Raw genomic sequence first — 12059 nt, forward strand, 5'->3', positions numbered from 1 at the left:
ACACTGTCTCTGTCTGGCGGGGACGTCTGTAGCTCCAACACTGTCTCTGTCCGGCGGGGACGTCTGTAGCTCCAACACTGTCTCTGTCTGGCGGGGACGTCTGTAGGTTGTCTCGCTGTAAGATGCTAAAAATTGTAAGGAGAGTGAAGGCTCTGTGTGAACACCCAGGAAAAGCCATTTTATGGAAAGTGTCAGGCTAATCTGTTTCTGTTCACCTCAGGATGACAAGTGTAGAACTTCATAATGGATAGAAAATAGAGGCTTTTACCAACAAGGATAAAAAGAAACAGAAAAAGATGAAGACCTATTGAACATTATTGTTCTTTAAAGACGTGCACAATGTTAATCACACTTAATTAGCTGAAGAGGTGTCACGGTTTTCTTGGTAGTTAGGTGCCAGTGTTCCAGGATGCACGACCTTAGAAGCAACACAGACTGCCTGTAGTATTTACATCTGTTATTTAGAAGCTTTTAAGACCAGGATTAAAAGCCCAGAAAGTGAATCTTTCACAGCATATCAGCGTTTAATACAGGCTAATGGAAATCTGATGTAAAATAGCTAAGCTGCATATTTTGCCGGTATTGAAATGTAAATGATTTTAAATGGACTCTTGAAATTCAATGGGCTCCTGTCCGCCTTCACAGGCCCCGCCCCCAACCAAAGCAGGCGGCCGTGCCAAATAAAAGCCACGTTTGAGTGTAATAGCGAAACGCTACTCTTGTCAAAGAAAAGTCAATATTAATTTTCCCCTGGACAGAACCTACTGAGGAGCACCACTGACCGTTTGTATTGACGGACAGGCACCTGATCAGGCTAACACACGAGGACTCGGCACCGCTGCCGTCACAGCGAGTTATGGAAACGCTAAAGAAAGCCCCCTATAATGAAGACGCATCACAGAGAGAATCAGGAGCAACTGGACAAATGCAGTCATGGAAGGGTAATGTTGCCTCCATTACCAGATCAACTCTTGGAAAACTCCTAGGAAAACGGGAATCTGTATAGTACCGAAATAAGGTTTTGTGGTTTGTAATATTACTAACCGAAATAAGGTTTTGTGGTTTGTAATATTATCAGGAACCTTTGTTGGGGTCATACGGAACCATTTTCCTTTAAAATCAATCGTGCATCCTTCAATGGCCGTGCTATAAAGAACATTTAGGTGAGTATTGTGTAACTAGAATGGGGCAGGCAAAAGAGGTTTAGGTTACCTGAATAAAAGCATTTAAAGATTCAAATGATTCGCTGAGTAAACGATGACCTTCTCTATTTAACCATGAACGTTATCTGAAAATCCACAAAGAAGCGCTTCTCTCTAGAGCGTTACAGGCCTTGGTGTTGGCCTATTAAAATACTCTCTAACGCTAATATTAGCAGAAGGTTTTATTTCAAAACATGAAAGAGAAACACATTCTCTTGCCGAAGGCAGCAAATTTATCCTCCCGCCCTTTTTAATCAATTACAGAGACTGTTGTCTTTGCCTTGCCGGGAGAGTCGCGGCCCTGACAGTGATAAGTGGGCCGGCCCTGGTGAGGTGGCGGAGGCGGGACTGGCCGCTGCTCTTCTCCAGGGTGCGGGAATAATCAGTCTCCCTTTGAAATGAAACGTAATGGGGAAAAATGACCACTGGGTGATGGAGATTGATTTAGCAGAAACACGAGTGCTGATCAATATGGCTGCGTGCTCGGTGCGTTTCCTCCGCGGACGCTGCGAGCGGTAAAGCGTGGGAAACACCCCTCGTCTGATTTATGGCGCAGCGTCGGTCCGAGTCTGATACTCCACGGCTGTCTTCATGCGATAAAGATTTTTGTCTCACTTCCCTCTGAGAACATGCGACATCCGAGCCCTTTGATATGACGCACCTGGCGAGGCCAAATCTGATGGCAGGGTGGACTGTGCTGTTGGAGCTCCGACGGCGTTCACTCCTCTGGCATGTCATGGTATAAATTATTGTCCAAAACGCCACTTATGTTAAGTCCAGTAAAGGTGGGCCGTCAAAGACAAAGCCTCACTCGGCGCAAACTACCAGTCCGTACATTCCGTTTCCATTACTGTGGGGGAAGAGGAAGAAACCTCTTGGTTGTCATGGATCCTCCATCTCTGTGAGTTACCACGGTAACCGATCTCTGGGAAACAGTGGGGGTTGTTATAATCAATAAAACAACCCGAGGGGAGGTCAGAACTCCAGAGCTAACCAGCGGAGTGGAAGTGTTTTTGATGAAGACAGAACTGAATAGAAATAAACTTCTGATAAGTGTTGAAACTGCAGGACAATACCTCTGAGTGTTTATAATTATAATTAACTTATTAGGCTACCCTATAGGGCAGTTTTTTTAACCTAATAAATGCCATTTCCTGATATAATAACTATGCTTGTCATTCTGTAATGTCTATCAGGTAGCCTGATGAATGCTGTAATTTTAGAAATTAAATATATCGTTTTTATGTCCTATATTTGACAATCTGCTTTCAGATGAAAGCTGTTTTGAATGGGTTGTATAGAGCTCATCAGGCCAGGACTCTGGCTTGTTGATTAGAAGGTGGAGGTTTTGGCCCTCACACCACCACACTGCTACTGTTGGGCCCTTGAGCAAGGCCTTGAATCCTCTACTCAACCCAGCCACTGGGGGGGCAGTGCACTTGTAGTGCTGGTCCCAGCCACTGGGGGCAGTGCATTTGTAGCGCTGCTCCTTGCCTCTAGGGGGCAGTGCGCTCATAGCTTGTAGCTTTGTCTCTCGGCAAAGTAAATATGCTTCTTTCTTTCTTTTTTCCTGTCTTTCGTTCTTTTTCTCCCTATTTACCCATTTATTTTTGCCAGGCAACTGCTGTCACTTTGATGAATAGAAGCTGTAATGGGTGGACTTTGTTCAGTAGAGGACTCATAGTCTCCTCGAGCTTAGACGTCCCTCTCAAAGTGAACCAGTATGTTGAAGTTGCTGCACTAAGTGTCTCTGCTGGAAATCACAGAGGATCTTAGATTGATGACTTCTTGTGTAAGCAGCCCAGTCAGCGGAGCAGATGTGCTTACGACTGTGCTGTGTATCATTTTTATTAGATGACGGTCAGAAAAGAAATCACAGCGATGCGCAAAAGTCACTTCTCTCTGCCCTGATAGGCATTGAATTCATTCTTCATTTATCTGTGGATGTACTCATGAATGTCACACATTAAATTATTCATTCTGAGTCCTTAATAGCCAGACATTGACAGCAATTGTCCATGAAATGTCAGTGGACAGACTAGTGAAATGGACGGTGTAGGGTTAGAGAACATATGGAAACCACACTGTTATCATAAAGGGAGTCACAATAATAACAGCCGGCCTTATTTATATCACACTTTTTAAAAGGTTTACAAAGTACTTTCCAAAAGGTTTCAATAATATGGTGAAGTGTTAAATATACACAAGGCCTCTTTGTGTAGGCTGATTCCCCTTGCCTGTAATGTCATCCTGTCTCTTGGGATGGGTTCTGCTCATAGTCATTCCTGTTCATTCCTGCATTTGCTCATTGCTGTCACACTGTGAAAACATTCTTTTGTGAGAACAGATTTGGAATCTGACATTTATTTTATATCACAGGGGGAAAAAACACTTGAATTTAATTTTATCTTTTAGGTTTTCTTTTTAAATAAAATAGTTTTATGTATCTTTCTTTTTTCTTTTTTTGCAAAAACCTCCCTAAAGTGATGGATCTCGGGATGTATTCAGCTTCCTTATTTAATTCTGTCTGTGAATTGCCATTGTGTATGAAATGTTTTATAGACATAAACATGCCTTTCTTTGCTGTTATAGTAAAAAAAAAAAGACATTGTAGAAAATCAGGTCACTTCTAACCAAACGTATTTTATTAACACCTTTATGTTTTGCATGTTGACACATTACTTAGAAGTCAGATCACTAACTGTAATACCTGTTGGTTAAAACACACAGGTGTCATTATGGTACATTTCTGGAGGACTTCAGAAACTAAACAGGCTTCATGTTGCATTAGTTAAGAGAAACATTAATGTCATGTTGTGGAAACTAGCAGTAAATCATAGCGGTTAAATGGTAATTAGATGAGTGAGTGGGATATCAGAAGAATGAGTCAACATTCATGCGCCCACAGGTGTATGTCTGCACATCTGCACTGTCCGTGCTTACTGTACCACCACGTGCAGTCAAATTGCTTTTCTAATTATGAAAGAAACTGCATTATTTCGCAGGAAGATGAAAGCGTAAAAGGCCTTTTTAAGACCTCACACATCGCCCTGCTGGGAATTCAATTACCACAAAACTACACTCATATCATATTTCCTGTAGCCATAAACAGAGCAGGGAGTCAAGTGGCAGAAGCAATCACAGTATATATTTCCCTTGGGAGGGAGGTGCCCTGTTTAATTCACACATGCCGCCGTGAGGGCCGAAGTCACGGAGCTGAAGGATGTTTTATGCCCACAGGAGCAGGTCCAGCGCCTGGGTGACGGGAGGTGACTGTGGAAGATGTGAAACAGATGGAGCCACAAGCTTTTCCGTACCGATGGGTTTCACAAGGTTTCCCATTTTTGTCCCGAGTGACTTGCAGCAATTAGAACCACATTACTGAGTGTGCAGTGTGGGTATTAAACATTCTGTTTGTGAGCACAACTAAACAAATTTTATCTAAAAGTATTATTGAAACATGTTTGTAGTAATGTTTATACATATATTTATAATGTGTGGGGGTGTGTGTGACACAAAAGATCACTGGTCCCATCGTATGTTTACGATGAGCACGGTTTGAATGGAATATTCCTGCAGCAGGAGTTTGGTCTGGGCCGGGTGCCCATGTCCTGTTCGGGGAAGCGGTGAGAGAAATGACGCATTCCTAGTTTTAATGAACCTCCGGTGTAATGAACGCAATCAAAGGCGATCGCTCTCGCTTGAGGCGAATTTTTGAAAAATTGAGAAATTCAACATCTTTTTCCGTCTAGTTGCTGCCCTCCTGTGGCTTCCAGAGGAAACCGCAACATTTTGGCTCTTCACTCTAATTATTTATGCAGATTAGCGCCTCTGGCTCATTGGGCCACGCACTGCGTGAGGCGGGGTCAGGAGAGGATTGGGAACACAAATTTGAATAATTAAGTCCACGCAGTGATTAGCGCCCTTCACTAACAGACAATTACACGCCTACGATCCCCATTACAGCTCTTCAGTTAACGTGCTGTGGTAGAAGCTGCGGTCAGCTTGTGTTTTAGAGATTATTCAGTCGCTTTATCGTGTGCCCCAGTTAACGACGTGTTTTTGAGAAACTAAACCAGTCCAGATGTGTAGGACTTTACTCAGAAAGTGCGGGGAAACATGTTGCTCTTTACTGAATAGCTCTCTGCCATCTGTGGAGGTCTATCACCGTTTTCAAGTTCTATACTGGTCGATCATTTACTGAGCTGCATATCTCAATTACCTCAAGTATTTAAGCGTCGCAGAGTAAATTTGGTTTAATGCGTTTTGCTGCGTTTGCAATGCAGTGGTGTAATACAGAATAATAAACCCCCGTCTTGTGGAATCGCAGAGGTAAATCCGCCTTTACTCTAATAACTGTCTATTTCTGCACAGTTATTATTGCACAAATGTTAAATGTTCTGTATCAACCGAGGAACTGTTGACACTGACGATTGTTTCCACACGGACTGTCGTAATGGGCTGTACGGACGAAAAGTGCTGTTTTGTGTTATGCGTTGAAGAGTAAGATGATTTTTAGTAATTCTGCTGCACATTGTACACATTTGTTTATGCGCACGGTTTGCTGGAGCCTTTACTGCTGTCTGAGTTGGTGTTTGTCCATGTACTGTATTATTGCACCGTTGTATGGTGACGCTACCTGCGCTAGTGCGGGCTTAGCTGGCCTGCTAACGGAAGGGTTGTGTCACCTTATGGTGCTTGTGGTTATGGTGCTTTTACCAACTATTTTAAAGTCAAATATTTTTGTGTCTAGGTTGGTCTGGACAACTGCTAGTAGTTGGAGTTCTCGTTCCGGCGTCTAGCTGCAGTAAGTTGGATGTAACCTCAATCAAGAAAGCCCTTTTCATGCCTCCCCTCCGTCCGTCCGTGTCCTAATTGAGCTGACGGGGACAGGATGTTGGGTGGCGTGCCCCGGGACGTCCTCCTGCGCCCCCTCACTCGCAGCGAGGTGTTGAGTGTAATGCTGAGGCTGACCGTCTTCGGCGCGGCTACGTACTACAGCATTAAGTGGGTGGTGGAAACGCTGGACCCAACGCAGAAACAGAAATCACAAGCCAAGGAAAGGGTAACGAGAGAAATGAAAGAACTTCCCAGGATGTTCTAGTCACTTTGCTATTTTACAACATCTCTCTCTCTCTGCTGTCCTTATATTTCCCTAATCTTTCACTCATGTTCTTGCTGACCTTCTTTCACTTAGTGTCCCCCTGTCTCTCTCTCTCTCTCTCTCTCTCTCATTTATTCAGAATGACTTTATTGACATTACTGTATGTAATGTAAAATGATAAATACAGTTTAAGAATGTGGCATCGATTAACATGCAATAGCACCAGCAGCAATGAAAATATTGCTACTAGTACTTCTCCTCCTACTAACAACAATCCACTGACATCTGTGTCAGTCGGAGAAGCTGATGAAACAGATCGGAGTGGAGAGAGCGAGTCTGAATGAGTATGAGACGAACGTTGCCACGCATCTTGTCGATCCTCGCAGCATTAAGGTAAATCGTCTCGGTCTCATCGCCTCGTCTTCCCCCGGCACTGTTCAGCACCTCAGCGACTGCAGGAAAAGGTTTACATTTATGACATTTACCTGATGATTTATCCAAAGCGACTTACAATTGTGACTGAACACAATTTGAGTAATTAAGGGTTAAGGGTCTTGCTCAGCAGTGGTGGGACTTGAACTGGCAACCTTCTGATTACTGGTCCAGTACCTAAACCACTGAGACACCACTACCTCTATTACTGCCACTGGTTTGTTCATTGGTACTTCATTCGTGAGTTTTAATAACTATATTTTAGTGTGAAGGGTGTGTGGTCAGAAGTTTGTGCTTTTGGCAGCGTGGTTGTTCTTATGCTGCGTGTTTAACCATGTGGCATGACATTCTCTTTTAAGGTGACGTGGCGGGACATTGCAGGACTTGATGATGTCATCACTGAGATGCAGGACACTGTCATCCTACCCTTCCAAAAACAGCACCTCTTTCAAGGATCCAGACTACTCCAGCCTCCCAGAGGTGATGTACAGAGAGGGTAACACAGTTTTCATGGAGAAAGGCAAACAGAAAAATGATATTCTAATTCTAGAGTTAGACAATATCTTCTTTGTGACCTGATATTACATTTAGATTTTTTTTAATTTTGTGACTTATTTTATGAAATATTAGAAAGCCAACTATATAATGACCTTTAAAGTAGTCATTTCTAGTGTTACCAGGTGTTCTGTTTCCATGACGATATGACTCTCAATGCCCACAGGTGTGCTGTTATATGGCCCACCTGGTTGTGGGAAGACCTTAATCGCTAAGGCAACAGCCAAAGCCTCAGGGTGTCGGTTCATCAATCTTCAGGCATCCACTTTGACTGACAAGTGGTATGGTGAATCACAAAAGCTCACTGCTGCTGTATTCTCATTGGCTGTCAAGCTTCAGCCCTGCATCATTTTCATTGATGAAATAGGTAAGCAGCTAGTTTGGTCTGAATACTAATGGTCATTGTGGAAGAAGATAAATCTCAAATGAGATTTTTTTTTTATTGACAAGTCATTTTGCAAATAGTAACAGCTAGTCATGATTGTGTGTTTGTACACATCTGAAATAAACATGCACCGTGATCATGACTAGCTGTTATATAATTACACACAATCTTGCATGTCTATTAAAATTTGGTATTTGTACATTTTCCAAAAGTCTTTTGGCGTGACATGAAAATATAATTCCAGGGGAGAATGAATAAGCCACAACATTTGATCAAGAATGACTGACTATAGCTCTTTAGAGAGTAACATATAGAATTTGGCTTCTGTGTGAGATGATTCTTGTGCAGGTACCAGGCCTTCAGCATGGTGACGGATGACTTCAGATGTCGTTATGCTAGACGTTTGCCTGTTTCTAAATGTGTATTTCTCCTTTCAATGCTGTAGTGCCTTGTTGACTCAGTGGGCCCTTATGAGGTCATTTAACCACCAGTACTGTGTTGGAAATGCTGATAGACAACCACGTGACAGACTGGGGCAGGCTATCTAAGACATGCTCAGGTGGAAATTTGACAGTTTTATAGATAAGAAAAAATACTGTGAAAGGCCAAACACCTTTCACCACCTCATCTACCTTTTTATCTGTCGTTATGATCGCTGGAAAAAGGGATCATTTAAGAGAAATGAGGCCAACCAGAATGTCAGCACTGTGTTTTCATTTAAAAAGGAGGGGTGAGGAGGGATGATTTTAGTTATGTAGAAACTGCAGGTTCTTGTGCAGTGCGGCAGCTTGTTCTGGTGACGTGTGGTAGTTCGGTTCACCTCAGACACTTTTTGCCTCCTGTGCATTAGACTCATTTCTGAGGAATCGATCCAGTCTGGATCATGAGGCCACAGCCATGATGAAGGCCCAGTTTATGAGTCTGTGGGATGGCCTAGAAACTGGAGCAAACACTCAGGTCTCACACACACACTGATGCATACACACAGCTATGTGGCTTAGCCATGCAGTCTATACTGAATGTCTTTCTTAAGGTGTGCTAACAGGTGTGTGTGTGTGTGTGTGTGATCGATCCAGGTGATGGTGATGGGTGCCACTAACAGACCACAGGATGTGGACCCAGCCATACTGAGAAGAATGCCCACCACTTTTCATGTGGGGCTGCCTGTGAGTCTCATACACACATCCATGACCTTTCCTTCAGAATAGTTTTGTATCATTATAACGAGTTTCGGAAAATGACGATTAATTGTATGATAATTCAGTGCGTGTTAATTGGTTTAATAATTCATCGTAAGGTGGTTTACACACAATTTCTCTCTCTGTCATTTTATAGAACACTGCACAGAGGCAGCAGATTCTACGACTAATCCTGTCGGGAGAAAACGTAACTAGCTGAATGAGAAACACTCTCGCTTGATAAAGATTGCATGATTGCATGTCCGTTTAGAAACACATGACATGAACAGGAATCCCTGGAACAAGTTAGTGGGGTTTTTTTGTTTGTTTTAAGGACATTTACAGTTCCTGCCGTAGATGTAAAAACTTGAATTGAACTGTTTTTCCTTTCTGCTGAGTAACTTAGTAGAACAGAGACTCCATTTGTATTTTAGTCTGAAGACACAAAATGCACCAAGAGGGTTATTTTTCTCATTTGGTGGGAGTCGGCTGTCCCAGGGGAATTAAACCAGACTGTATACAAACTGATGGTTTAGTTCGGTGTTATTGTTCTTGTGTATGTACAGTACACAGTAGGCAGAGAGGGAGTGTTAACAGAGCAGGAGCAGCAGATTACAGCAGTGTGCAGGGCAGTATGTGCAGGGCGGGCCACTACAGTGTGTGCAGTACATGAGCATGGTGTCTGTGGCTGGTGCTTCCTGCAGCTGAGTAGGGCGGTTAACCTGAGCGAGCTTGCGGAGCAGACAGATGGCTACTCAGGCAGCGATCTGCGAGAACTGTGTCGTGAAGCGGCCATGTACCGCGTCAGAGACTACGTCCACATGCAGGACATGAGGCAAATCGTACAGCAGCTGCAGCTCGACGACCACGATGACGAGTAACGCCCTCTTTCTTGTTCAGCTCAAGTAGTTGTGTGTGTGTGTGCGCGCGGTGGCTTTTTTTTTCCTTTTGTCTAAGTGTGTGTGTGTGTGTGTGTGTGTAGACCAGAGGAAGACGCTCAGCTCCGGCCAGTCTCTCAGGTAGACCTGCTCCTCGGCCTGGAGAAGATGAGGGAGTCCAAACTGGCCACCGTGGCAGCTAAACTCGGAGAGGAGTCTCTGGACTAAAACACACACACACTTCTCATCCAAGCCATCAACATGACACAGTGGTCTGATTGTCTTTAGTGTTGTGTGCTAGTCTACCTCTGTCACGCATGTTTCTTTGTCTGAGAGAAAACCGAGTCTGACCCCCGACAACTTGCAGAACAGGGACAAAGGCTGGAATCACTGAATTGGGAATAAAACAAATTGGCTTATTTAATGAATAGCTCAAATGTGAGTGAATTTATTCATTTAGTAAGCGCTAAACTAAAGTCATTGAGGACTCAAGCCTTACTCCCTTGGTCAGGTTCAGTCATTAACAGAGCGTTATACGTTATACCGAATGAGGCAGCTGACTCCGCCCCCTCCAAAGCCAATTATAACCCTGGTCTCTATCCTACCCTGTGTGGCCTAAAGCCACTATGCTTTTAGACTGCTTGAGCTCTGTCTGGTCTGGTCATGGTGCCTGCTGGGTTCAGGGTATCTCTCTCTCACGCACGCGCACGCAGGTCTTCCTGGCAAACTGACCACCCGAGGTGAGAATAGACTCCCATATTAAACGTGACACCTACGTAAGGACACAAAACGCTTTCATATGCGTAAAGTCAAGAGTAGAGTTACAATCACTTTATACGAATAAATGAATCGTCATTAAGGGTAACAAAAATACCTCTGACAACTCTCTCGCTCTGCTGGATTTATGCAAAGTTTTGTTCCTGCATACTGTAATAACTTGCCAAATTTCAAACAAAATATCTGCATGTACATCAAGTTGTCTGCCTATGTTTAAATGATGTAATGGGAAGTGATTGAATTGATTAAGATTTATGTCCTTTATAACATCTTAACACAGTAGGAGTTTTGTGTATTGTATGTTATATCAGATGCACTAAAAATATTTGGACTACCAAGTTCTTTGGTCTACTAGCTTAACCGAGGTTGGAGCTGAGAACTGCTTTGGTGAGTAGCTTAATTTCTGCTGAACTAAATTTGTTTGTGTAAAATTGCTAAGGCTAAAATAGAATATAACTCATGAAGCACTACACAAGGTAACATTAATGTAATTAATTGTCCTCAAAAATGTTACTGTAGTAAAAAAAAAGTTATGTGAATATCTTGGTGTGATTGCATGTATAAATCAATTATCTGTTAGACAAATGTTTACATTGCCATATAGTCTGGCAGTACAAAACAAGGTGAATATGAAGTTATTCTGAACTATTTAAAAGCACCATATTGGTATTTGTGTTGAATATACATTTCTAAATTTCCTGAATAAAATAATGCTAAACATTTTTGTCATTGTGTGTGTGTGGGGGGGGGGTTGATATTAATATATCATTTACGTCTGACTAAAATCAACTGTTAAAACGTCCCTTGTACACAATCAGCTTTTACGCAATATATACTCTGTTGGTGGATTTGTTTCACAATCTGTAGGACTGAATGTGAGATCCTGGACAGACAGGCCTGTCTGTCTCTCTATCTGCCTGTCGCTCTGCCCACAGAGCTCATCTGCTGTCCGACGCTGTTAATCGATGTCTTGGTAAAATCTACTGATACAGAAATGGGCGATGATTTACTGCGCAAAGCGACATCCGGAACGAGACTTGGCGACCACAGGTGGCCACGAGGGGGCACTATTGCCACATGCTGAACTGCAGGAGCTGCGCGTGAAATGTGTCTGAAAAGGAACTGTACCGCCAAGATGAAATCAATTCTTCAGTTTGCATCCTGCAATATAAGACCCCAGGACCGCTATCGTAACGCAGTATTCTGCGGCCTTACCGCGAGATGCAAGGTGGAGGGCCGCGCGTGCCCTGCATGCCCCCCGCCCTGGACTGATTAAACGATCAGACGATTTTAGAACCAAATGATCAACTAAGGTGCAAGAAGTGTACTCTAGTATGTTGCTTTTAATTACTCCAATGCCGCAATAAAGTGAAATACTCGTTTAAAGTCTTAAAATCTTCATTCTTATTCTACGTGTCAGCACGCGACCCAAGCTTGACCGCCGTGTGCCCTGGAACGCTGTAGGAACGTTCGTGCGGTGGGGTTTTGTACTGTGAATCTGTGCGATTACGAAATACATTTAAACCGAAATCACACCGCGTTTCCTTC

The 12059-nt window shown here is 43.2% G+C and overlaps 1 protein-coding gene across 1 annotated transcript; it reads left to right on the forward strand.

Annotated features, from left to right (window-relative positions):
- The first annotated feature begins 5634 nt into the window (after nucleotides 1–5634).
- atad1a (ATPase family AAA domain containing 1a) lies at nucleotides 5635–11233 on the forward strand. The gene is made up of 10 exons (XM_027027757.2): nucleotides 5635–5705; nucleotides 5956–6267; nucleotides 6601–6699; nucleotides 7098–7218; nucleotides 7460–7660; nucleotides 8529–8635; nucleotides 8755–8844; nucleotides 9014–9064; nucleotides 9561–9733; nucleotides 9839–11233. Exons 2-10 carry the CDS (start codon nucleotides 6097–6099, stop codon nucleotides 9960–9962), a joined length of 1137 nt encoding a protein of 378 aa, XP_026883558.2. The 5' UTR covers nucleotides 5635–5705; nucleotides 5956–6096; the 3' UTR covers nucleotides 9963–11233.
- Nucleotides 11234–12059: the final 826 nt, after the last annotated feature.

Source organism: Electrophorus electricus, chromosome 9 (genome assembly GCF_013358815.1).
Source record: "Electrophorus electricus isolate fEleEle1 chromosome 9, fEleEle1.pri, whole genome shotgun sequence".
In the NCBI taxonomy this organism is placed as follows: domain Eukaryota; kingdom Metazoa; phylum Chordata; class Actinopteri; order Gymnotiformes; family Gymnotidae; genus Electrophorus; species Electrophorus electricus.